Consider the following 26609-nt stretch of genomic DNA (forward strand, 5'->3'; position numbering starts at 1 on the left):
TTAAGAATCCGCCTGCCAATGCAGGGGACAAGGGTTCGAGCCCTGGTCTGGGAAGATCCCACATGCCGCGGAGCAACTAAGCTGGTGAGCCACAACTACTGAGCCTGTGCTCTAGAGCCTGCAAGCCACAACTACTGAGCCCGCGAGCCACAACTACTGAAGCCTGCGTGCCTAGAGCCCGTGCTCCACAACAAGAGAAGCCACCACAATGAGAAGCCCACGCACTGCAATGAAGAGCAGCCCCCGCTCTCTGCAACTAGAGAAAGCCCGTGTGAAGCAACGAAGACCCAACACAGCCAAAAATAAATAAATTAAAACAAAACAAAAACAAGCAAAAACAAAGTCCCCTACTAATTTCTTTCTCTATCCTTTTTAAAAAATATTCAGCCAGACCAATCAGATAATTTCACAACTCCAAAAATAATCTCTTCTCCACACGCTGCCTCGTCACATGTCTACAGCGCCAGCCTCTTTTGGCTTCCTTAAATTGCCTCCTACATATAGGTTCCCCAGAGTCAGCTATTTGCTGCATCAGAACTGACCTTATTTTACCTGCCTTTATAAAGGACACAAGCCAAGTACAAAAGTTGGGAGATTGCAATATCAAGTTCATTTAAATTAAAAAAGAGACATAGCTTATGAAGGCCACAGGTATTGGATTCTGTTGTCAATAGAAGACTTTAGTGGGAGAAGATTCATTAGGAAAGAGCACCAGAAACCAGGAATTCCTGAAGAACCTGCTCCTTTCATCAAATGGCAAGAAAAATTAGGATGTCTACATCAAGATGGAAAAATGTAAACTTCCCAGATTTTTGGATTTTATGAAATTCTTAAAAGCAACAGGTGAACGTTATTGAGATGCAAATGTTTTCATACTACAATAAGGCCATTTTATTTTTTCAACAGTTAATTTAGTGATATGGTGTGAAATATGCTTCAAAAAATCCAAGACTGGACAGAGGAAGGGGGTGAAACTATATAGGCTTATACAACGTATATGCAACAAGACTGAATTGATGATTCTTAAAGCCAAATGATACATCTACCTGACAGGACCTTATATTACCTATTTTATATGTATGAATTCTCTATAAGTCTTAAAATGTTAAGAAAGGACATTTAAGAATTCTTCTAAGACATAACCTCAGAGAAAAGGGCAGTTCTTCAAGTGGAATAAATTTACCTCCATAAAAATGTTCACTATATTTCACTGTGGAACAGTGAATGCTTTTTCATGAACCAACTAGCATTTTTGAAGCACTGCTTTAGGAGGTAGTTTGCTGACTGGGAAGATCTCTAGACTATGGTCTTGAATCAAGGCTAGTCTTTTTTTTTTTTTTAATTTATTTATTTTTTATTTTATTTATTTTTGACTGTGTTGGGTCTTAACACTTCATTCTACACAAATAGAAGTTATTCTATCCCAAAAGTTATTAGAAAACAAGATTATAGGAACCTCCTCTTTCCCTATTAAAGGAAGAGAAAGTTAATATCAAACAGAAAACTCTTATCTCTGGGAACCCACAGGAAGTGATCAAAGGAAGGAGGAAGACAAGCTCACCTGGCTTTATACTCAAGTCTAGGGTGATTTTTATATCATTGAACCACCCTCTCTTCTCAACGCGGCAACAATACAAGCCACTGTCAGCCTGGGCTGCATTCTCTATGGTCAAAGACACATCCCCTCCACCAATGTTTCCGTTTAGCTTATAACGTTTGTCCTTCTGAAAGGTGACACTGTATCCATTAGTCCAGATAATGTCACTTCCGCAGCGAGTTAAAGGACATGCCCCTCGGCCCCAGCACATGCTTGTGACTTCTCCACCATAGGTGCAGGGTAGTCTGACAGACTGACCCACCACTCCAGTCACTCGTGGGTAAGACGTTACACCATCTGTAAATAAAGAGAAACCTGAGCATGAGGTCTCAATATTTTAACTTTAATTTCATTCTCATTTTTTTTCTTTATATAGCTTATTTGGCTTGTAATCATCTGACTATATCTTGAGTTTTAAAATTTAGTATAAGCATTTTTCTATGTTAACATATTCTTTAGCAGCGTTACTATTTACTAGATATATTTGTAGATAAAACATCATATAAACGTTTTTCTGTATTCAGGATTATTTCCTAATAGGAAAAGATTTCCATGAAAGAAAGTATCGGGATCAAGGGCAGAAATATATTCAGTCTCTTGGTGAATATGACCAAGTTTCTTTCCAAAAGGTTTGAAACAAATGACACTCCAGTAATGCATGAGTGTCTGTGTACTTCATCCTGTGTTTGACAGGTATCTGCTTATTTAATAGGTAATACATACATGTGGCTTTTCCTCTCCCCTAGATTCAATCACTGTCTCAGTTGAAATCTGTTTTAAAAAGTCTATTGCATTTAAAGTTTTGATTTTCAATTTTTATTGCAATTTTTAAAATTGCTATTGCAAATAAAGTCACCTCACAACCCCTCTCTTATTAAAAAAAAAAAAAAGCAGAGCTAATGTTTTACTTAAAGCATCATTGACTAGAAGGCAGAAGCCTAGTAAACTCTTTAGAAATCAGTTCTTAGAAAAAAGGGTTTATAATAGTTTCAGGAGGAACTGAGGCTTATCATGCTTTACGATCAATCCAAAAAATTTAAGCAGGGATCCTTTCTCGTGAGTTGATGACAGCCCTGCAATGCAGGTGGTAAGGTCCACTTACCCAGATGAAACCAAAAAATTGGAGAATATTCGATCAAATACTAAATTTTGCCTCTTAAAAACAAATAGGCAGGAAAACTCTCTCCTGTGGCAGTGGCTTAAAAAACCCTGCATTGCCAAATGCAGTCTGGGTGGTCCTTGAAAGAAATCTGAGATTCAACAGTTAATCATAGTTAGGACTGAGCTGTGAGTTTGGGAAATGCTCTGGGAATAAATCACTCATTGTTACATAAATTAAGAGTCTATATTTTTCACTGGAATTCTGATAATATTTAATTTTGCTTAATGTCATTTTTGGACTACAAAGGTAATACATGCTAATTATAAAAATTTAAGATTTAGAAGTATAATTTAAAAATGTACTTTCCTCACATTCCCACCTCTAGAGATTGTTTTTAAAACTTAGGATATGTCTATTTCTAAAATTTTCCCCTATCTCACAGAATGTTTTGAATTAACATATTTTTCTTTTTAAAATTTTTTTTGGCCACACCGGGAGGCATGTGAGATCTTAGTTCCCCAACCAGGGATCAAACCCTCGGCCCCTGCTTTGCAATCATGGAATCTTAATCACTAGACCGCCAGGAAAGTTAAAATATTTTCTTTTTAAAAGAAATAGTTGCACATGGTTAAAAAAATCAAAAGGCACAAAATGGTACAATAAAGCACTCGTCTCCTTCCCACCCTATCCCCTTTTCTTCTTCCCGTCCCCTTCCACACCGTGATAACAACTGTAACTCTTTCCTACATACACTTGAGTAGTTCATGCATACACAACCATCTACCTACTCCTTTTTTTGGTTTCAACACAAATGGCAGCATATGTCATCCTGTACTGCATCGGGCCTTGTTCACCTACCCAAAGATTCTGTAATTCTTAGCATTTATGCAATTTCTTTGGTTTAAGGTGTCAGCCTGGTTCTTTGCTCACTAGTTGACCCCATTACCTTCCAACAAAGCCCAAGAACATCTACCCTCCCCCCCACACTCACACCCCCCCACACACACTCCCCTATCCCCGGCGCTTCCAAAGAACAGCCCACCTATTCACTTACCTGTCAGAAGGAGTATGAGGCCCAGGATGGCTACCCACAGATGCATGATGGTATCGCCCTGAAGGAAAGAGACAGCACGCTGGTTGGTGCGCCTCCAAACCAGATGGTATCAGAACGAGTCTTAATTCTCAGATTGCAACTTCTCCTTTCACCCTGATGGGGGGAATCACATAAGACTACCTGCTGGAAACAAGACCATGCAAAGGCTTCAGATCTGTTAGCTCCAGGTGACTGAAGGCTCTGCCCCTTCCAACAGAAAGGCAAAGGTGTCCTCTGAAGCAGTCCCGTCTTCCCCAGCTCCTTTCCTATACTTAGAGTCCAAACTGACTCCAGGTGCTGACAGAGGAGATAAGGGAGCAAACAGGAAGGAAACCAGAGGCCGGCTTAACCAAGGACACCAGAGCAAAGACCAGACTTCCCATGGCAGGTGCACTTACCCTTTGCCTTGAAGATGAGAGTCAACTGGCCTTCTGGCGAGGGCAGGGGACTTCCTTCCTGCTCTGTGGCCACAATGGCTAGTCCCCAGCCTCAGTCAAATTGTCAAGTGCCCACTGATATAAAAACGCACAACACGAGAGTTGTGAGTTTCAGTTTTCTTTGGGGACTTACTGAGGACTATATTTGGCCCAGGAAACTGCCTTTCAGAGAGTTCTGAGGAACCTCTCCCAAGAGACAGAAGTGGAGAGATAAGCATATATATGATTTTGGAGAAGTACAATCAGGCACACATCTCGGCAGAAGGTCGCCGCTGGTCACAAGGAACAGATATCTCAGTTAATGACTAGTGCTTTTCTAAGTACGGGAAGATGAAAGAAATTTGGATTCATAAAATTTTCTCCTGAAAATATCTAACTAGCTGAAGGCCTGTTCAACCAGTTTTCCCAGAGCACAGAGTGCCATTCCTGATCTCTTCCCTGAACTCCTTTCAGGGTATATTGAACATCAGTGACTACAGTGGCTAGTGACTTAACACTTATAGAACCAGATGGAGAGTGACACTGTTTAGCTGGCAGTGTCCCCTCATGGTTATAAATTCAATCATTATTTGGGAGGCAATTCAGGACCATTTTATCCCACGGTGCTAAGAATACTCTTTCTTCAGTCAGGCCAGGATTCTGTTGATCCTCAGTTTGCTATTATTGAACTAGGCACTGCTAATAGTAGCTAAAAGTCTCTGGACCACCTGTCTTACTAGTCTGTTATGGTCCAGGCAAAGATTCCCTCTTGTTGCTTCTTCCCATATCGAGAGTTACACTATTACAATCTTGAGTTCATAAAGAAATATATATATATGTGTGTCAATCATTTCAAGTTGCCTAGTCATCATTTTTATCAGAGGCTAAGTCACACGTTTGGTAATGCAAGAAACAACAATCTTGTAAAATAAGCAGAATACAAATAATATAGCTAGTAGCATTTATAGGGTCATAAGTAAATATTTAAGCCAAGAGCTTCCATTAGGTGTGGTCCAGTATATTCCCAGCTCATCTGACTCAGTCTCTCCTGTACCAATCGCTATCTTTAAAGTAATGAAATATTGGTATTGTTCATAAGGCACCCAGCCTAATTTCCTAGTATTATTAGGCTGATTATCCTTAGTTTAACTGTTCCCAATATAAGGGAGCTTTTAAACTTAAATGACTTAAATAGTCAAATATCATATGATATGGTAGTCATATAAATCCACCCCATAACTGAAGGAGGGTCCCTCCTAATAAATCAGAAGTTATATTCTTTGACTGAAATTTAGCTTGTTCTTATTGAGCTTGAGTAACTTTAAAAGAAAATTCATATGTATAGCCATGGTCAGAGCAAGTATCATTGATCGGCCAAGTGAGAGGGTCCCATCTAGTAATATCAATAGTAGCTCAAACAGAACTATAACTTCTTTCTTCTAAAATAAATTTCCTAAGGGTCATCCAATTAGAGCCTTGGAGAGGAGAAATTCACCAAGGTAACCCAGAAGTACTGGATGTAGGTAATTGACCATAAACCCAACAATTGGATTAATTTCTAAACTCTGTGTAGGATTTATGCCCATGATAGAAAAACATGGATTTATGCAAAAGTCCAAGAAGTTATTATACAGAATTATATTATATAATTATAATCATGTTTCTATAATTTTAATTGTATGATATTATTTTCTAATGTAATTATTATATTGAAAACATGATAAATAATCATAAGGGTCAGGTCTGGCATCTAGGAATAGCCATCTACTTCTGATGTTGTCTTCTTCTTGTCTTGGTGTGAGTGCAGTTTCTCCTCGGTTTGAGCATTGTTTTAAGGTGAGTTTGAGGTCAGCAGTTCTCTCTATAGGCCAGTCCAATGCAGGGGCCCTTTCTAAGTGGAAAATATGAATCCAAAAGTCAATTTCCTTCAGTCTTTCTGTGCGTGAGCTAGTTAAGAGTACCTGATAAGGGTCCTTCCATCTAGGTTGGAGATAAGCCTTTAAATGATGCCTTGTCCAATATGCATAATCTTCCGGTTATAGTTCATGGGGCATCTGATCTTCATCCAAAGATAGATTACTGTGATAAGCTTCAGAAACAAACTTAGAGTGTCCTTTTAATAATTCAGTTAAACTTTACAATAATGTAACGTAACAACAGGGGGCTAGCTGGTAAGTGAGTCTTAGGCAGTAAATACAGACCTCAATTAACAGCACTAGAATTTAATATCCACTGAAACATAATTTTTCTCTCTAAAATTACCCTGATTTCTATCAAATATAGCCAAATTAAGAGTAATTTCTTGGCAAAAATAAGTCTGGTTTCAATAAACTTGGCCTGATTATTTACATAAGTGTAACTGATCATACGGGCTCTTTTTTAAAATTGGCTTTGCTGGAACTTTTTATAAAGAATCTCAGATTGAATTTTTAAAAGGCTTCTCAAGGCCAGAAAAGCTATCCCAAGGGCTTGCCATCAGATCCCACCTACAGTATCTACAGATTTGGGTGAATTCCTCTCTTCTCAAGGTCCCAAAATATCTTCAGATTCCTGCATCTGTCAGGAGGTGGCCTCCCTTATTCACTTGATAAGGTTGCTAGTAACATAAGGGTTTACAGTTTTGGAGGGATCAGGTAGAAAGAAAAGATAAATGTTTCAGTTCTGCTTACAAAGGTATCATTTACCAAATTACTGTAAGTCATAATTAGCTTAAAGGGAAAGGTTTCCTTATATCTGGAAAACAGATTAAAAGGCAGTAATATTTCAGAAAAAAAATTATAAAAATTATAACCACATTGATCAGTTCACTCAGTCCTATGTAACTAATTTTTGATCTTTTGTTAACAGTTTTATGAAGAGTTTTACAAGCTGTGCTTGTCAAAAGTTCTTTCTATGAATTTTCTTTAAGATGAAGCATTTTTGCAAAGGCATCAGAATCAAACAATAACTGTCTATGAATGACAAAGATTTTAAAAGACATGGTTAAAGATCTGATTGCAAAAACTACAATGAGATATCACCTCACACCAGTCACAATGGCTATCATCAAAAAATCCACAAACAATAAATGCTGGAGAGGGTGTGGAGAGCCGGGAACCCTCCTACACTGTTGGTGGGAATGTAAATTGGTACAGCCACCATGCAGAACAGTATGGAGGTTCCTTAAAAAACTAAAAATAGAACTACCATATGACCCTACAATCCCACTCCTGGGCATATATCCGGAGAAAAACATGGTCCGAAAGGATACATGCACCCCCAATGTTCATTGCAGCACTGTTTACAATAGTCAAGATATGGAAGCAACCTAAATGTCCATTGACAGAGGAATGGATAAAGAAGATGTGGTACATATATACAATGGAATATTGCTCAGCCATTAAAAAGAATGAAATAGTGCCATTTGCAGCAACATGGATGGACCTAGAGATTGTCATACTGAGTGAGGTAAGTCAGACAGAGAAAGAGAAATATCATATGATATCGCTTATATGCAAATCTAAAAAGAAAAGATACAAATGAAAGTATATACAAAACAGAAACAAACTCAGACTTAGAGAACAAACTTATGGTTACCCGGGAGAAGGGTGGAGGGAAGGGATAGTTAGGGAGTTTGGGATTGACATGTACACACTGCTATATTTAAAAAGGATAACCAACAAGGACCTACTGTATAGCACAAGGAACTCTGTTCAATGTTATGTGGCAGCCTGGAGGGGAGTTTGGGGGAGAATGGATACATGTATATGTATGGTTGAGTTGCTTTGCTGTGCCCCTGAAACTACCACAACATTGTTAATTGGCTATACTCTGATATAAAATAAAAAGTTAAAAAAAGAAAGATCTGATTGTGATGTAATTGGGAAAGAAACTTGTTTCATAACATTTTAAGATAATAATCAGAGTTATGACTGATAACATTTTACTAAGACATACCAGGTTTTTAGGAATTCCAATAATTTCTGGAATATCTATATTAATAACATTTTCCCCCTAAAGTATAGCCTAAGAATGTTTATCACAATTCATTTGAAATGCTTCCCATGTAATTTAACATACCAAATAAGCCTAATTAGTTTAATATTTCTCTCTTTGTTAAGAAGAGAAAACAATTCCCTTGAGGTATTCCAGGGCCTTTTGGAAAACCTCAAAGTTAGCTAGAGGTCAAATAAACTTCAATTAGAATGTGATCTTTGGGAAGTTTGCCAAAAATATCAAAAGACTTTAAAACACTTGGCATCATAGGTCACTGTGAAACAATACTTACTCACTTAACCAAGAGACAATAAAAGATTTCAAAGGCAAATACAGAAAGTTATAACAAATTACTTAAAACATAAAGAAAATTTACAATCTGTTATAAAAAGCAGATCAATATTCTAAGAAAACACTCCCCTCTTCATACAGAAAAATACAAATTCAGGTTTTGTACCATTTTACCTTTAATACTGAAATTCATTTGCTCAATTAAATTTATTCTAATCTTAGTTCTGACCACACAAAAAATTTCCTTCTAAAGTTTCTATTTTTTCTCTCAAACCTTCTAAAATTTTCTATACCCATATTAATTTGTCTCTTCTTTCCCATTTAGAAATAACTAGCATTAGGACAAAATTATTTTCTTTTTCCTTAACAAAATGCATTTCTATTTCTTATACCTTCTTTTTTCTTGCATACAAAGATGTTTTCCATGTTAACTTAGTAGTCTAATTACATATATTAATTAGAATTCTCAACTTTTAAAAACCTTAATTTCTAGTGAAAACCAAGAAGCAAGCAATTATGAACTGTCTTTTACATTAGCATTCTATAGATTGGCAAACTTTAAATACTACTTATAATTTCTAAAAAACATGTGATTTCTTAAAGAAAATGTCTCCAAATATATGTGGCGCCAAATGTGTTTATTAATAGTCCTAAATATCTTTAATTTCTCTGCAAAATGATGCCTATATTCAGTAATTAAAGTTCCAGTTACCTTATTTTATTTGGGAAGGACATCGATATTTAATAAATTTCCATCACTTAACTTAATTTAGCAAAATTCTAAAGTTTCAAGTTACCAAATATCTAGAGAGACTGTTTTCAAGTAGACATTCCTAAAACATAATTATTTCTAAAGAGTTTACCTAAATGTTCTTATCTCATTTACATTTAATAGACTTATAAAAATTTACATCATACCAAGTTATTTTTCTTGCTGACAGATAATAAGAACTTATTCTAGTAAATCTAGGTACAATAAAAGTATTATATTTATGTTGATGGCTCTAAAGACATGTCTATATTAATTAAACCAACAAGGTCTAAATTTTATACCAAATATTAATTTAATACTGAATATTTCCCAGTTCACATGAACCTAAAATTCATCTGGGCTAGTTTATTTTATATTTCTAAGAATTTATATAAGCACTTAATTTCCTTTAAGTCAATTAAATAGAGCTCATTTACAAATTAATTTTGGTAATACTCTCCAGAGGTAGAGACCTATCATATCTATAAGGCACACACAGACATGTAGCTTCATCTTAAAAACTTAGTCACAAATCAGTTATTACAATATAAAACTCACTAGTTTTAAAATACCAGTTGGAATAAGTTGTTTACTTGCTGGAATTTAAAAAAAGTCTTTCCCCCTTCTTTCTCAGTTTCAGGAATTGGAGATGGTCTAGATAAGATAATAGATCCTGAGAGCCCTGGTAGAACATTTACATCTCGAGGCACAGGGAGAGAAATGCAAGCTTCTGCTAGAAGGACTTGTTCCCTTAGAGTCAGAATTCCTTAAAGATGTAGGCTGACATTCTGAAGCCCCTACTTTAGGAAAGACCTTAGGCCAGCTTCCCACCTAATCACCCAGTACAGACTGCTCCAGTCTCTTTCAACCAAAGTCCTCCAATATCTTTCAACTGGGTGGGGGTGGGGACAGTTAGGGGCAGGTACTTATTATAGACCACCAAATAAAACTCAGGATCATCAACCGATTATCAGGAGGTCTGAGAACCAGAAAGGCCTACTCAAATTCATCTGGAAACGCTGGGGAGGCAGACAGACACAGGGCAATGGGGCCTGCTGGTACCAAGGGCTCCGGATCCTAAGTTCAGGCAAAGGAGAGAAGTCTGCTCTGCATCCCTTCATGGTCCTCAAAACTGTCAACTGAAATAAAAATGCACAATGTGCCTGTCTGAGTTTCTGTTTTATTTGGTGACTTAATGAGGACCAGGAGACAAGCCTCTCAGAGAGCTCTGAGGAACTGCTCCAAAGACGTGGCGTTGGGGGGGAGGGGAGGTCGGCATGTTTGTGATTTTGGAGCCGTGCAGTCAAGCACACGTCTCGGTAGAAGGTTGCTAGTCACAAGGAATAGCTATCTCAGTTAATGATTTTAGTGCTTTTCTAAGGTCGGAAAGATGAAAAAGAATTTGGATTCATAAAATTTTCTCTTAAAGATACCTATCTGAAGGCCTGTTCTGCCAGTCTCCACAGAGCACAGAGTGCCTCATTCCTGATCTCTGCCCCGGAGTCCTTTCAGGGTGTGTTGAAGGTCAGCGACTGTAGTGGCTACTGACTCAATTATTGTAGAGCCAGGTGGGGAGCGACATTCTTTAGATGACACAAGAATTAAGCAAAAATGCAAATCATTATACCTCACCATTCATGCTACAGGATGCAATGTCGCAGACCACATCTTACTGAGTGATATCAGGAGACTGTTTCAGGAAGCAGAGTCTGGACTAGACTTGGGTTCAGATCCCAGCTCTGCCACTTACAAAGCTGGGTATCCCTGTGAGTTATGGAGTTCCTCCAAGCCTTGATTTCTTCCTTTGGAAAATAGCACTAAAAATACTTGCTCTATCTCCCTCAGAGACTTTTCATTATGAGCAAAAGGGCTGTGGGAGAACTTAAAAAACTAAACTTAAATATGCATTGATACTAGCTAAGGTTTTTGGAGAATTTACTGTGTAGCAGCCTCTGTGTCAAGCGCTCACATGAATTTAATCCTCACAGAACCCCTTAGGCAGGTGCTGTTATTAACCCCATTCATGGAAGAGGAAGCTGAGGCTTCCAGAGGTTAAATGAGCCTAGATTCCAGATGAGGTCTTCTGACTTTTGCTCTTAATCATTAAACCATACAAACAAGTATAAGCCTGGCTAGTGTTTCATTAACTCTCCTTCTGGTCTAAAGATTCATTAATTTCCTCTCAGGGAGGCACTGGTGCTCCGCTTCTAGGCTTCTTGCAGCTCGTGACAGGCTTCCTGGAGAAGCTGTTGATGGCCTTGGCATCCTGTGGTCATGGGTCCTGTACTGCCCAGAAATGTGAACCCTGCTCTCTAGCAGCCTCTGAACTCAGAAGAGGCCTAAAGCCTGATGCTGTAAACTGGAGGCCCAAAGACTATATCTGGCCTGCAGAAGTATTTCGTACACAGTGTTTAAAATTTTATTTCTTAATTAATAGCCAAAATTTAAAAATCCAGAGAGCTCACGTGAGAACTCAGCTTTTTGTTTTTTGTGAAATAAAATGAGATGGCAACACGTGGCCACACTTTCACCTTAGAGCGTGCCCTCTCCAGCTTGCCCCTGCACCAGCCCTGCCTGGGGGTGCTTCAGTCTCTGAAGAAGGCCTTGGTTGGAGGAGGCCCCTGCCTTAGACCTTCCTCCACCTACTTGTACACAAGCCCCCTCCTGTCGCTGGGCCTTCACACAGGCTGTCCCCTGAACTATTTGCTGAAAATCACCTCTTCCATAAAGCCAAGAGGTATGACCATATGTCTTTAATAGCCTTCCTAGCTTTACGATGCCATGCACTTGAATTCAACTAGGTAACAAGAGGTGTTCTCCCAAGGAATAAGCATATTTCTGGATACCTGCTTTCATCTTGTTCTCTGCTTTTATACACTTGGAGGGGACATTACTGACCCCACTTCAATCACCACCAAAGGGCAGGGGGAAAAATTCTGAAATGCCTCATGCACAAATAGGCCATGCCTTACTTATTTGGGAGACAAAACATTTTATGGCTGATTTTGTTACACTCTCAGACTTGGCCAAAGCCCAGTAGATCAGTGATAAAAATTTTCTAATTTAATTCAATTATACCACACTTATTATTAATATACTGAGGCTAACAGGGCATGATTCAACACACCAAGGATGAAAAAAATCCAGAATTGTGCAATCAGGCAGAGACACAGGTAAGTAAGCAACTAACAAAATTGAGAAGAATGATGTAAACGATAAATATATAATCAGACTGTGTCACTCCTCAACTTACAACCCTCCTATGTTTCTTTCAGGAAAAAAAAAAAAATCTAACTCCTTACCCAGATTTACAAAGCCCCAGTGATCTGGCCCCTGCCAACCTCTCAGATTTCTTCTACCACTCTCTCCCTGACCACAGGGCTGCAGCCACATGGGTTTCCTTCAAATGTATCCTTACTTTAGGACTTTTTCCCTACCAGTGCTTCTGCCTAGATCCCCATTCCTTCACCCCATCATTTTCGGATTTCTTCCCTTCATTCTGATCCCTGCTTAAGTGTCACTTTCGCAGACATTCCCCTGGTCCCTCTATCTAAAGTAGCCAACCAGTCACTGTCTGTCTCAGTTCTCTACATTTATTACCTTGTCTCCTGTGATATATATTGTGTACACGTGTGTATGTATGTATGTGTGTGTGTGTGTGTGTGTGTGCGTGTGAGATCCATCTCTCTTTCCTCTTGTACAGTGATATCCAATAGAACTGTCTGTGATGCTGGAGTTATTCTATATGGGTGTCGTGCAAGCACTTGTAATGTGGCCAGTACAACTAAGGAATTAATTTTTTTTCCATTTAACTTGATTTACCTTTAAGTTTAAATAGCCAAACATGGCTACTGTGTTGGACAGCACTCAACACTAGACCATAAACCCCTTCAAGGCAGGCCTCCCCCTTTCATTCTCTGCTCTATCCCTGAAAACCTTTTAGGAACCCAATAGGTATCGACTGAATAAATTATGGAAGCACAAAGGCACAGGGAGAGACCGTTCACTGACTAAGGGGGTGAGAGGGAGGAATGGGAGGAAATCTCTTTAAAAAGTGACATGTGAGCTTCACAGCTGGAGAATGGGGAAGGGGCAGAGGGTGTTTTAAGTGGAGGAAATGATGAGCAAGAGCCAAGATAGGGACACAGAACCAAGGCTCTGAGATGTGAAATAACTGTACAATTCCATAGGATTGGATTTTCTGACAAGCCCATCTCCCACGAGAGCCCCCACTATGTCCTAAAGGCTCCCAAACAGCACAATGGATTTTTTGGTTTTTTCATTTGAGCTGTTCAACCTCCATCAATCGCTACTCTCTAGAGTCAATTTTGTGACCCTTCGAAGGATACATCCCAGTTGAGGCATAGGCTCAGGCAGCAAACATGAATTTCCAGCTGCTTACTCCACAGGAAAAGGAGCCCCAGTGCAGGCACAGAGGAGTGATGGGGTCAGGCTCACCTTTGAGAAGGAATGCTGGGGCTGCTAGGCTGAGAAGCATGAGAACCTGTCAGGAGGCTACTGTAGTATTTCAGGAGAGAGGAGGGGAGAGCAGCTCAGGCTCTGGATGTTTCAAAACAGCAGGATTTCCTGCAGGGTGTGGAGTAGCAGCCTAAAGATGACTGCAAGCGATTTTGGCCCGAGCAACTGGAAAGACTGGAGGTGCCACCAGCTGAGACAAGGGAAGCTGTGTGTAACACAGTTTGGAAGGAAACGTTGTGGATTTTGGACATGTTGAGTTTGAGATGTCTTAGACACCCAAGTGGAGACTGTTAGAGTTCAGGAGAGGGGTCTGGGCTCAAGGTACATATTTGAGAGTCATCGGCACAGAAATGGGATTTTAAAGCCACGAACCAGAGTTGATGCTCAGGGAATGCCCTCGGCTTAGGGACTAGGTCCTGGGGCCTTCTGCAAAAGGTGGAGGTGGAAGAGGCACCAACACACACACAGAAGCAAACCAAGGAAGCAGGAGGAAAGGTAAAAAGTAAATGGGATCCTTGTGCAGTCAAGTAAAGCAAATGCATTAACAAAGAGGCAATGATCATGAATCAAATGCTGCAAAGGCAAGGGATGAGATTTGCCTATAGGACAGAGCAACATGGAAATCATTAATGACCTTGATAAAAGCAGTTTCGGTGAAGAGTAGTTGAATGATTGTTCACCTTCCCTATGTATGTTACATCTCAGGAAAAAGGTTTAATGGAATGTGAAAGTCAAAAGAGAATTAAAAATTGAAGACAGGGAACTCTTTCAAGGAGTTTTGCATCCAAAAAAAAATAATAATAATAATAATAAGGAAGGGGAAGTTTGGAAGTAGGGTCAAGAGAAAGTTTTCTTAAGATGATAAAACTAACAGCATGTTTATATTATCTGGAGATGACTCAGTGGAAGAAGTATTGATTTGGGAGAGGTAAAATGTGTGGAGCAATAGAGGGACAGAATTCATAGTCCAATTAGGGAATTCTGCTTTGACATGACCAGGGATAGCACATCGGACTAGGGACTCAAGCATGACCACTTGGAAGCACTCAGCTGCCACTGGATGTAGGGGTCATAAAAGCAAGACCAGCCCAAGAAGCCCACGATCTCCAGCTACCTGCAGCTGCCGGCTATGGGGGAGGACCCACATCTGAGGATAGCTATTTTTTAAACCTTCTCCAGTGTCTAAATAATCCAATCAATTATCTTCCCCACCTTAAAGCATTCAATGGTTTCCCAAGGCCAAATTCCAAACTCTAAAAGCTGCCCAACTCCCCAAACTGGCCACACCCTTCTATGCCAAGCCTCACAAAACTCCAACCAAGTCAAACTTTTGTACTTGCTAATCTTTGCAAGATCAAGTTTCTAACACATACAAGAATACTACCAAATCTGCAAAAGTCAGAAGCCAATACTAGGCTCCTCCTTCACACTTTACACATATTTTAAATGTACAAATCACAGACGTCGATGAACAAAACTGCTACTATAGCTATGCTCTAGACACACATACTCCCATTTCCACGATATTGTATAACACCCATCTAACAGATGAGAGGCTCAGCAAATGGATGCATTGACTCTTAAGTCACACAGCTTTCTTTTTCTTTTTCTTTCTTTTTTTTTGGCCCTGCCACGTGGCATGCAGGATCTTAGTTCCCTGACAAGGGATCGACTCCATGCCCCCTGCAGTGGAAGCTCGGAGTCCTACCCACTAGACCGCCAGGGAATTCCCCACACAGCTTTCAAGAGAGCCTCAATAAGTATGCCTTCCTCCAAAGGTACCAATTCATTCTGCTGAGGTTTCTTTTTCCCCTCTGCTCCCCCCAATGATGTTGCCCAGGAAAAGCTTAAACAATTCCGATGTGTAAGTCCATGATTCCATTTAAATGAGAACCTATCTCCCAAGAAACCCAAATCTATTTTATATGAATTACCCCAATTTCTATTGGCTCAGTCATCATTGTCCTAAGACCCCATATAATACGGAGAAAGTTCAAGCGGCAAAGTTCCAGTTTTCTCTTCAGCATAAGTTTCCAGAGGATTTACTTACCAGTGAGTTAGGAGGTAGTTTTCCAGCTCCTCTGGTGGTCTGTCACTGATTCCTTCTCTTTTCTCTTTATGGATAAGATGGAATTCTATTCCTTATCTCTTTGCCACACCTTTACATAAGAATGTTGGGAAGTATCTTTAAAAGTCAAGCTTCTCCAGTCTGTCAGTCTTTTTGCTGGATTTGATCCACTTACTAAATAGATTACTGGGAGATCTTAGTGAGCTGGAATAGTATTTGTTCTCTGCTAGGCTGCTTTTATTTTTTATTGAAGTATATTTGATGTACAATATTATATGTTACAGGTGTACAATGCAGTGATTCACAATTTTTAAAGGTTATAATCCACTTAGAGTCCTTATAAAATATTGGCTACATTCCCCGTGTTGTACAATATATCCTTGTAGCTTATTTTATACCTAATAGTTTATACCTCTTAATCTCCTGCCCCTATATTGCCCCTCCCCCTTTCCCTCTCTCCACTGGTAACTACTAGTTTGTTCTCTATATTTGTGAGTCTGGTTCCTTTTTGGTTATATTGACTAGTCTGTTTTATTTTTTAGATTCCATATATAAGTGATATCATACAGTATTTGTCTTTCTCTGTCTGGCCTATTTCACTTAGGATAATACCCTCCAAGTCCATCCATGTTGTTGCAAATGGCAAAATTTTATTATTTTTTATGTCTGAGTAGTATTCCATTGTGTGTGTGTGTGTGTGTGTGTGTGTGTGTGTGTATATATATATATATATATATACACACACACACACACCCCATATCTTCTTTATCCATTCATCTGCTGATGGACACTTAGGTTGTTTCCATATCTTGGCAACTGTAAATAATGTTGCTATGAATATGGCAGTGCATGTATCTTTTTGAATTATTGATTTTGGTTTTTTTTTCAGATTTATACTAAGGAGTGGAATTGCTGGGTCATATGGTAGTTCTATTTTTAATTTTTTAGAAACCTCCATACTGTTTTCCGCAGAGGCTGCACCAATTTACATTCCCACCAACAGTGTATGAGGGTTCTCTTTTCTCCACATCCTCACCAACATTTTTTGTTGTTGTTGTTCTTTTTGATGATAGCCATTCTGACAGGTGTGAGGTGATACCTCATTGTGGTTTTGACTTGCATTTCCCTGATGATAAGCAATGTTGAACATCTCTTCATGTGCCTATTGGCCAACTGCATGTCCTCTTTGGAAAAATGTCTATTCAGGTCTTCTGCCCATTTTTTAATACAGTTGTTGGTTTTTTTGATGTTGAGTTGTATGAGTTTATATATTTTGGATATTAACCCCTTATTGGTCATATCATTTGCAAATATTTTCTCCCATTCACTATGTTGTCTTTTTGTTTTGTAATGGTTTCCTTTGCTGTGCAAAAGCTTTTAAGTTTAATTAGTTCCCATTTGTTTATTTTTGCTTTTATTTCTGTTGCCTTAGGAGCAGATGCAAGAAAATATTGCTACGTTTTATGTCAAATAGTGTTCTGCCCATGTGTTCCTCTGGGAGTTTTATGGTTTCCGGTCTTACATTGAGGTCTTTAACCCATTTTGAGTTTATTTTTGTATGTGGTATTAAAGAATGTTCTAATTTCATTCTTTGACATGTAGCTGTCCAGTTTTCCCAGCACCACTTAACAAAGACTGTCTTTTCACCATTGTATATTCTTACCTCCTTTGTCATAGATTAATTGACCATAAGTGTGTGGATTTATTTCTGGGCTCTCTATTCTCTTCCATTGATCTATGTGTCTATTTTTGAGCCAGTACCATAGTGTTTTGATTACTGTAGCTTTGTAGCATAGTCTGAAGTCAGGGAGTGTGATTCCTCCACCTCTATTCTTCTTTCTCAAGACTGCTTTGGCAATTTGGGGTCTTTCATATTTCCATATAAATTTTTAAATTGTTTCTAGTTCTTTGAAAGATGCCATTGGTATTTTGGTAGGAATTGTATTGAATCTGTAGATTGCATTGGGTAGTATGATCATTTTAACAATATTAATTCTTCCAATCCAAGAACACAGTATAACTTTCCATCTGTGTCATCTTCAGTAGTTTTCCAAGGTCTTTCACCTCCTTAGGCAGTTTTATTCCTAGGTATTTTTATTATTTTTGATGTAGGATGTTTTCAAAAGATTCAATACAGGTCTTAATTTGGGGTCGGACTCTAGGCCTGAAAAGTCATATGGACTTTGAGACTGTTTATACATGTAGGGACCTTTAACTACCTGGAGCCAAACCCCTTGATTTATATGTGAATAAACTGAGGACCAAAGAGAGGAATAGAGAAGAGGACCCTTAGAAGTCACTCGGGGCAGATGCAGAAGTGAAAGCCAGGTTCTTCTCCCTCAACAAACATTATTTCACCAAATATTTATTGAGCACACCATACTAAGCAGTGGAACATTCTAAGTAGACAAAGCAAACCCAGAGTCTCTACCCTTGAAAGTTTAGGAAAACAAGTCACCACCTTCAGTAAGAATGAAGTCATCATAGAAAACAAATTTAGGGTTACCAAAGGGGAAAGTGAGGGGATAAATTAGGAGTATCGGATTAACAGATACACACTACTATATATAAAATAGATAAGCAACAAGGATTTACTGTACAGCACAGGAAACTAGATTCATTATCTTGTAATAACCTATAATGGAAAATAATCTGAAATACACACACACACACATATATAATATATATATACTGAATCACTTTGCTGTACACCTGAAACACAATATTGTAAATCAACTATACTTCAATTTTAAAAAAAGAATAGAGTCGAGCTACACTGTGCCCCAATACAATTTATATACCATGATATAAATTGTATATCAGATATTAATACCATGTCCATTGATGCTTCGGGTTTTGAAGTTGTGAGTGACGAGGATGTCAGCAAATGGAATGTGAGCTGAGCTCCTGCTCACACAGCTAGAGGGCACTGCCTTGTGTAAAGCAGAACGTCTCCCCAAGAACTTATGAGATGATGGGTCCTTTCTCTTCCTTCCCAAAACCAAAACAATGCTTTCTACTTAAAAACACTGACAACAGATTTGTTTTGGGATGAAAACTTTCAGTTTTAGCCAGTGTGCCTTGCTGCAATAACACATGATTGTGAGCCATTTCCTCTACATCCGTTTTAGGGAAGATGGATGAATCAAAAAAACATAATAGCATTGGGTTTTTATCAGATAGGGTTAGGGGAATTTTCTAAAGGACTCAGCAGTCTCCCAAACCAGGACCACTGCATGATTTGGGCACCAGTTGAACTCCTGTGCTAGGAGCAATTATTCAAAATGTATGCTGAGCTCTGTCAAAACCTTTGTCAAGGCACCCTGTTGGTGGTGAGCATTGGGACTTAACACAGTGTTGACAGAACCCTCTGCTTGTTAACTATCTATGTTGATAAAGAATGTCGACATTTTATTGGGACACTCCCATGGAACTATTTCCAAGAAATAGTAAGTGAAAAAAACAATTCTATTTCATGGGAAATCCATTTCATGGGAACCCATTTTTGTGAAACACTGCGACAGAATGACAATGCATGTATATGCATATGTACCTGTATGGAAATGTCACAGGAAAGATGTATGTGGATACGGATCAGACTATTCAGAGTGTCCTCTCTGGTAGGGAAGCATGCTGAGGCAAGGGGGACTTTCAGTTGAAGGCTATACATTTATGTATCATTTGAGCATTTTACAACAAGAATGTACCAATGCACTGCTTATAGAATACACGTAAAGTGTTTTAACTAAAGAAAACAAAAAACACGTCCCAAAACTGCAGGTTCTTACAAAAGTGGAAGTCTTTTACATTCGTGTAACGTGTTTTTCACAGCCTAATTACAACCATCCTTTTCTTTATCCCAGATAGACAGAAAAGAAAGCAATTTAAGTTGCCTAAAGCAACATTCAGACATCACCAAGCCTCCAGAAAGATGAACGATTATAAAATAATGCTTTAATAAATATACAAGGGCTTACACTGCAAAACACATGTTTTTCTACAAAGTAGAAAATACATCGGGTCACTATATGTTTTTTGGAGGTCTGCTGTTGGAATCCATGTCACCTGTATCACTTAATTCATTCACCCAATTAATATTTATTGAGCATCTGCTATGTGCCAGGCTACCCTTATTCAATGAGAGTCAGCTGGAATTTTATAGAGCTAAATTAAAGAAGTGGTAAAGACAAGGATTAGTATTTTCAGGAAAAAGAAAAAAAAATCACCAAAAACTGCTTTTCTGCATCACTCAGAATCTAGTATGCAGGTCTGCCAATGCTTATTGCCTTTTATTATAATCATTTGCTTGGCCATCATGCTGTCCTGATGGGCTCTGACTTCCTTAAAGGAAAAACAAATCTTTGTAGTATCTGTGGTGCCTGTACTGTGGCTTGAGTCTGCAGTACAGCAGGCATACATTCATTCATTCAATCCATCTACAAATATTTATTTGGCACCCACTACAGGTCAGGCTTTGCACTAGGTCCTTAAGATATAAGATAAGTGACAGTTACTTTCCAGTTGAGGGTTGGGGGAGACAAATCACAAAAATGTAAACAATTAGAATTTCAGATTCAAACAAACTATGTAGGGAATAAACTGGAATAGAGGTGGGCAGGTTGGCACTTTTGATAGGATGTTCAGGGAAAGCTCTTAGATGATATTTAAGCTGGAAACTCAAAGATGAGAAAGAGGCAGCTCTGCAAACAGTCTGAAAGAAGCATTCTAAACAGAGGGACACAAGTTCACTGAAAAAGGTGCTGGAACCAGAAAGGACTTGGTCTGTTCTAGAAGCAGAAAGGAAACCAGTGTGGATGAAACAAAAAAAAAGGAGGGGTTGGTGAGGTCAGAAGAAATCCAGGCCCTGGTGAAGCTGTTGAAAAGTTTTAAATAACAGCGTAATTGAACCTGGTTGATGAGTTTTAAAAAAGAAAAAGAAAATACTTAGGCTGCTGTGTGAGGAGAACAAACTATTAGGAAAGCAAAAGTGGAACTGGATGGATGGAATGGAGGGAGGGGAGTAGGGAGGGAGGAAATAAATGAGTGAATAAATATTAACTGTGACTACAAAGGAGTAAGGCCTACGAGAGTCACTAGGCCTAGTTATTTTAGCTTAAACTGATTCTTAAGTCAAATTTCAAAAACCAAATACAAATTACTTTGAGTGAAAGGAACAGTGTTGAAATAAATTGCTTTCTAAAATGACTGCCTTGAGAAAGATAATATGCATTTAGTAATACACTGACTGGTATATTTGTTCAAAAATATACTACTGTTCTATTGTCATGATGCTTCAAATACAATCACATCCTTTGACACAGCATTTCCATATTCAGAATCATATACGTTGGAAGTACACAGATGCACATAGGTTTCCGAATAAAGTATGTTCCTTGCAGCCTTATTTGAAATGGGGAAAAAAAAAAAAACCAACTAAACATCTATGCATGCGGAAGTGATTTAATAGGTTATGCACATTTGTTCTACTTAATACTACATACCTATCTAAGTAAAGGCTGTTGTCCCATTCTGACATGGAGCGATGGTCTTCTCTATAAGCAGTGGAAAAAATTAGGTTACTGTGTGTGTGTGTGTGTGTGTGTGTGTGTGTGTATATGAGAGAGAAAATAGAGAATGGCCCAGAACTTTGCTAATTCTAGAGCCAATAGCCACATGCGGCTATTGAGCACTTAAAATGTGACTAGTCAGAATGGAGATGTGCTCTAAATGGAAAATACTCACTGGATTGTGAAGACTTAAAATGAAAAACAACAACAACAACACTGTATTTCTACTGGACAGTGCTGGCTTAGAAGGATTGTTCCTGTGGAGTAGGACTGGGGAGAAATTTTGATAGAGAGGACAGGGAATAGGGACTTTCACCTTTAATTTAAACTCTACTCTATTGTTCAAAAAGCACTTAATTTAAAATTTTAAAAGCCAGTAGTAGGAATCCAAGCAAAATTTGTAGTTTAGTTAATAGTCATGTGCCAATGTTAAGATCTTAGTTTTGACAAATGGTACCATGGTTATATAAGCTGTTAACTGTAAAAACTGCTGAAAACAGGAACTCTTTGTACTATCATTGCAATTTTTTGGCAAATCTCAAATTATTTCAAAATAAAAACCTAAAAAAAAAAAAAAGGGAAACAAGCACTCCAACAAGATGTATTTTCTGCTTAGAGATTCTTACTCAGAGTCTCAACGTACTGTAAAGTAATTGGCTCCAAGTTAGCTTGCCCGCCCAGAGTTCCTTGTAAACACATTTGCTTGAAATAAGGCAGCTAGGATAACTAAATGTCATATTCCTTAGTTCTCACCTGAAATTCCATCTATTCAGAAAACTCCTTTCTTCCGTGGTGGTTAGAAGCTGTCTGGCTGCTGCTTAGCTACCAGGAATTTTTGTTGGAGTAGGAGGCTTGCTGGAGAGAACAGGAAAGGCGCCACCCCTCTGAGGACTTCACTGAGGCCTGGGCAGCTGGCAGCTTTCAAAGCCCCTCACCACTGGCTCCTTGCTTCAGCCCTCAGATTAAGGTCAAGAGATTTTTGCTAAGATCTTGTGGTGAACTTTGGGATAAAGAAATGAATCAAAAATCTACATTATTAGTATAACAACCTTCACCTATATTTTTACAGTTGTTACTTTTTACTTAAGGGTTTCCAGAACAAGAACTAAATTCTGCATGCAAGTGAAGAGGAATGGCAAGTAAAACTGGGTAATAAAATTTAAAACAGATTCGATATAGATATATGGATATTTCAGAACTGACCAAAAGAAGATAACACTGCATTGGAGCATGAAATATTTCTATTTTACACGAACTAGGTGTAAAATGCATGAAAAAGTACAATTTCAAAATGTAGAAATTACAAAGGACATGTCAACTTATCATGAAGCAGGTTGTTAAGTATAGACTATAAAGCTATAATAAAATATTTTCCAAAGGTGACCCACCCACAAAACAATTATATTAAAATAATGTGGGTATTTAAACAGATGTCCCGGTGCCACCACCACACCTGAATAGCTTAAATAACTTTTTTTTTTTTTAAACATCACTGCTTTCTCTGGAAAAAGAGTCACACCATAAGCAGAAGGAGTTTGACCAAGAATTTACAAAAGAAAACTACTAATAAAAGAGTGACTTGGAATGACCTTTATAATTACAGTCAATACAACTGAAAAAAAAGATATTAGAGCATCTAGAATCCTGAAACTCACATTTCTGACTCATATTGCTCCATTGCGTAGGTTTTCCACTGAAAATAGGCCAAAATCTGAGCCCTCCTGAAGCTTGAAAACCCTCCAACCAAGTGTTCCAGCTGCCCCTCTCCTTTTTCCCATTTCCCAACTGAGCCCCAGAAAAGGATGACAAAAATCTTAAAAATTACAGCACTAAGGGCATCTCTACTTACCTCGAGAAAGACCTTCTCAGTAGAAATCTGGACACAAAACTAATTTGTATTCAGTTTTTTTTTTAATTCAAACTTAAATGAGAATTAAATTTATATGGGACTAGGCATGAGGGGATGCCCCCAAATAAATTAATGACAGGTTAAACCACTTAGAATGTCTGCCTGGGGAATTCTAACACTAGAAGTGATAGGCAGTTAAAACATGGTAAGACCTTAGTTTTTCAGTCTGAAGACATCAGGGAGCCTCTTCCTGTACTGTGGGTCTCTATGGCAGAGCTCTGGAAGAAAAATCCTAAGCACTTCTAAGAGCAAACCACACATTCAATCTATTTACATTGTTTTTAATTCAGTGACCACTTGTCATCGCCCAGACCCTTCGGGGTAGCTTGATAGTTTGTTACCTTTTCTGCCATCTTCCGTATTACAAATAATTGATGTAGAGTGGCTCCTACCCTGAAAACCAGGGTTCCAATCTCTGCTGGAACACTCTAGACATGTCTACAGTGCTGGCACACTCTACTGCCCACCTTGACCTTGAACTTAACTTATCCAAGTCTTCATTTCTTTCTGTGAGGAGGAGGGTGGACAGGAAAACATTGCTACAGTATTTAAATCTATTTTTTTTATTACAAAAAATGGATAAAATAATTCAAATTACAGAAGCACATAAAAGCAAAAAGTGAAACTCTATCTTTTGACTATTTGCCCTTGTGGAATAACCATATTATTTTGGGAATATTCTTCCAGATTATTTAAAGGCAAAAAAAAAAAATTAGCATTAACTATATATACTATTCTAGAACATTTTTTTTCTTTTGACTTAGCAATATAGATTTCTCCTTTGACAAGTAACACAAGGTCTGTGAGAGTCGGGATCTTGCCTGTTTCCTTCACTGCTATATTTCTAGGAACTAAAACAGTGTCTGGCACAAAGTGGGTGACAAAAAATGTTCACTGAAAGAATGAATGAATGAATGAATGAATGAAATCATCCTTCCTGTCAGATCAATCAGAAGTTCTATGGGGTCAGGGATGTGTCTATTTGCTCTTTCTCTATGATCCCAGCACCAGAGAACTTGGCACAGAGTAAGCACTTAATATTTGTTGAATTAGCAAAACAGCTCAATGATGAAACCACCTAATTTTTTTTACTTGTGCCAGTGTGTTGACATACCACAATAACCAATTATTCCCCAACTGATGGAAAACATCTCTCACAAACACCATTGCAATGATCGTCCTTGTATACATATCCTTGTGTAAAGATTTTTGCAGAATAAGAATCCCTTTTGTGGGGGAATCATTGATCTGGTCCATATGTTTTCTGTGGTCCCTTCCCTCTAGAATTTCATAAATTTAAAACACTTAATTTTTCACCTTGTTTAAAAGCTACTGCCTGGAACTTTGCAAAATGATCTCCCTTACAAATCTCCCTGTAGAAAGCCAGTGCTTCCCAATACCGCCCAGATGCAGCCCAAACACTGTAACAGACAGGCTGCCCGCATCCTTGGTGACCAACATCTCCTGCATGCAACGCAGTAGCAGCTCAGTCATCACCTGGGGAAGGCAGTTTTCAGGCAGCGACAGGTCCCTATTGTTGATTCATTCAGCAGAAAGGGGAAAAAAGACAATAACACACTTCCAAGGGCCTGAGCTGGGAGAGGATGCTGAGAAGAGCAGATGCTGGACAAGAGCAGAAACGGGAGCTTAGGAGTATTTTCGAGTTCCCCAACAGGTGAAGCTCTATCTGAGCTCTCCAATGGAAAAGTCTTCCCAGAAATCTACCTTTCTGCTTCCTTAATTTTTTCACTCCAAAGATATTTAGTAAATTTCTATCAGTAGTATGTGTCAGAGCTGTGCCAAGACTGGGGAGGAAGCAAATAGGCAAGATAGACCTACTCTCTACCATCCTGGAACTGAAGCTTAAGGACCATTGTGTTTCCATCAGGGGATCTGACATGGATAAATATAGATGGCTGGAGCCCTTTACCTACTTTCCACCACGAAACAGAATTTGTGTCCCAGTCACTGCTTCTTCTTTTGTGAAAAACACAGCTCCACTTCTCTCCATGAATGGAGAAGTTGGTCAGAGATCTTTCCCTCTGAGTGCACCCTAAGCAAAACCTGTCAACACACACCGAGCTTACTTCCTTTTTCTCCAGAAGCACCTGCCACACCTCAGGCCTTGCTGGGAAGTCTTCTTAACACAGGCCAAGGAGAGCTGTGCACTGGCACATACTGTCACAGAGTCAGCATTCAAAGAAGCATAAACCTTGAGACTCAAAGGGAACCTTCAAGACCATCTACTCCTACCCCAACAGTTTCCTAACCTGCTACGGTGCACAGAGCTCTTTGAGCATCGGCGGTCCCTTTAGACTTCCTGTACCGACAAAGACACGCACGTATCTCAGCACATAATTTCCCCTGTATTTTCAGGAGCTTCATGGACACACCATATAACTGAATATCTGGAATTCCAGAGACCCCATATTAAGAATTCCTACTCTCTATAAAAGCCCATTTGAGCTCTAATGCCCTGATTAGCAGTCTCCGAGTTGGGTGGCGGGAACACAGAGGTAATGTTGTGCCTGTCTAAGTACAATGCTGGTCCCAGTTCAATCCTCGGGTGAGCTACTTATCTTTAGAACATGGAAAAACTCTGCTCGGTGGCCAAGGACAGAACCTCTAAAACCAGTCAGGTGAGCCATCTCATAGTTTTCAAAGAAGATAACACCAAACCCCAAAAGGAAGTGGTGAATCCGGTGGCGTTGAAAGACAACAGCCCAGGGGTTGTCAGGACTGCTGCCCACTGCTGACGGAGCAGTAATACTCGTATGGATCCTCCGTTTCATATACGTTCTCCTCAATGATATAGATGTTTTCCTCTGCATGCGTCCCCTCTCCTGCTGTATTCACTGACCCCGAGGGAGGGAGGCTGGCCAAAGTGATGAGGCTGTGGAAATAAAGTGATGCAGTTGAGTTAAGCATTTCCCAGGCAACATGGAATAGAGTTAAGAGAATGGGCTTTGCTGAAGAGATAGCCACCAAGGCAGTATATGATCCTTGATCAGGTCCTGACTAGGCGGGGGAAACATAAAAGAGTAATGAAAATAGTCTGGGGAATAACTGCACAAACTCAAATTAATCTGAATTTCCTTAGGTATAAAAATGGCATTGTGTTATCTAAGAGAATATCCTTATTCTGAGGAAGTGCAGACTGAAGTGTTTAGGTGAAGTGTCAAGATGTCTGAAACACCTTTACAAATGGTTCAGAAAAAAAAAAATGTGTATGTAAATAGAGAAACAGATAAAGCAAATGTGACAAAATATTAAATGACACGCTTAGGTGAAGGGTTCTACTGTTCCTTGCACTATTATTTCAATTATTATGTCGGCTTGAACAATTTCAAAAAGTAAAAGA

The 26609-nt window shown here is 38.8% G+C and overlaps 2 protein-coding genes across 8 annotated transcripts in view; both read right to left on the reverse strand.

Annotated features, from left to right (window-relative positions):
• HAVCR1 (hepatitis A virus cellular receptor 1) overlaps positions 1–22191 on the reverse strand; it is a 46916-nt gene extending 24725 nt beyond the window's left edge. For 2 of the 5 annotated variants that reach the window (XM_082379126.1, XM_082379130.1), the window contains exons 1-3: positions 22093–22191; positions 3754–3811; positions 1562–1894 (exon numbers count right to left, since the gene is read on the reverse strand). In XM_082379126.1, coding sequence (XP_082235252.1) covers positions 1562–1894; positions 3754–3811; positions 22093–22104 — 403 coding nt within the window. In that variant the 5' untranslated portion in view covers positions 22105–22191. Of the gene's footprint in view, positions 1–1561; positions 1895–3753; positions 3812–6169; positions 8960–13683; positions 15196–22092 lie in introns of those variants that run through there. The other 3 variants (XM_082379127.1, XM_082379128.1, XM_082379129.1) reach the window with 3 other exon arrangements.
• Positions 15299–26609, reverse strand: part of HAVCR2 (hepatitis A virus cellular receptor 2) — a 40729-nt gene continuing 29418 nt past the window's right edge. For all 3 annotated transcript variants that reach the window (XM_082379148.1, XM_082379150.1, XM_082379149.1), the window contains one exon: positions 15299–26141. In XM_082379148.1, coding sequence (XP_082235274.1) covers positions 25982–26141 — 160 coding nt within the window. In that variant the 3' untranslated portion in view covers positions 15299–25981. The remainder of the gene's footprint in view (positions 26142–26609) is intronic.

Source organism: Balaenoptera borealis (genome assembly GCF_965194805.1).
Source record: "Balaenoptera borealis genome assembly, chromosome: 2".
NCBI classification, from domain to species: Eukaryota; Metazoa; Chordata; class Mammalia; order Artiodactyla; family Balaenopteridae; genus Balaenoptera; species Balaenoptera borealis.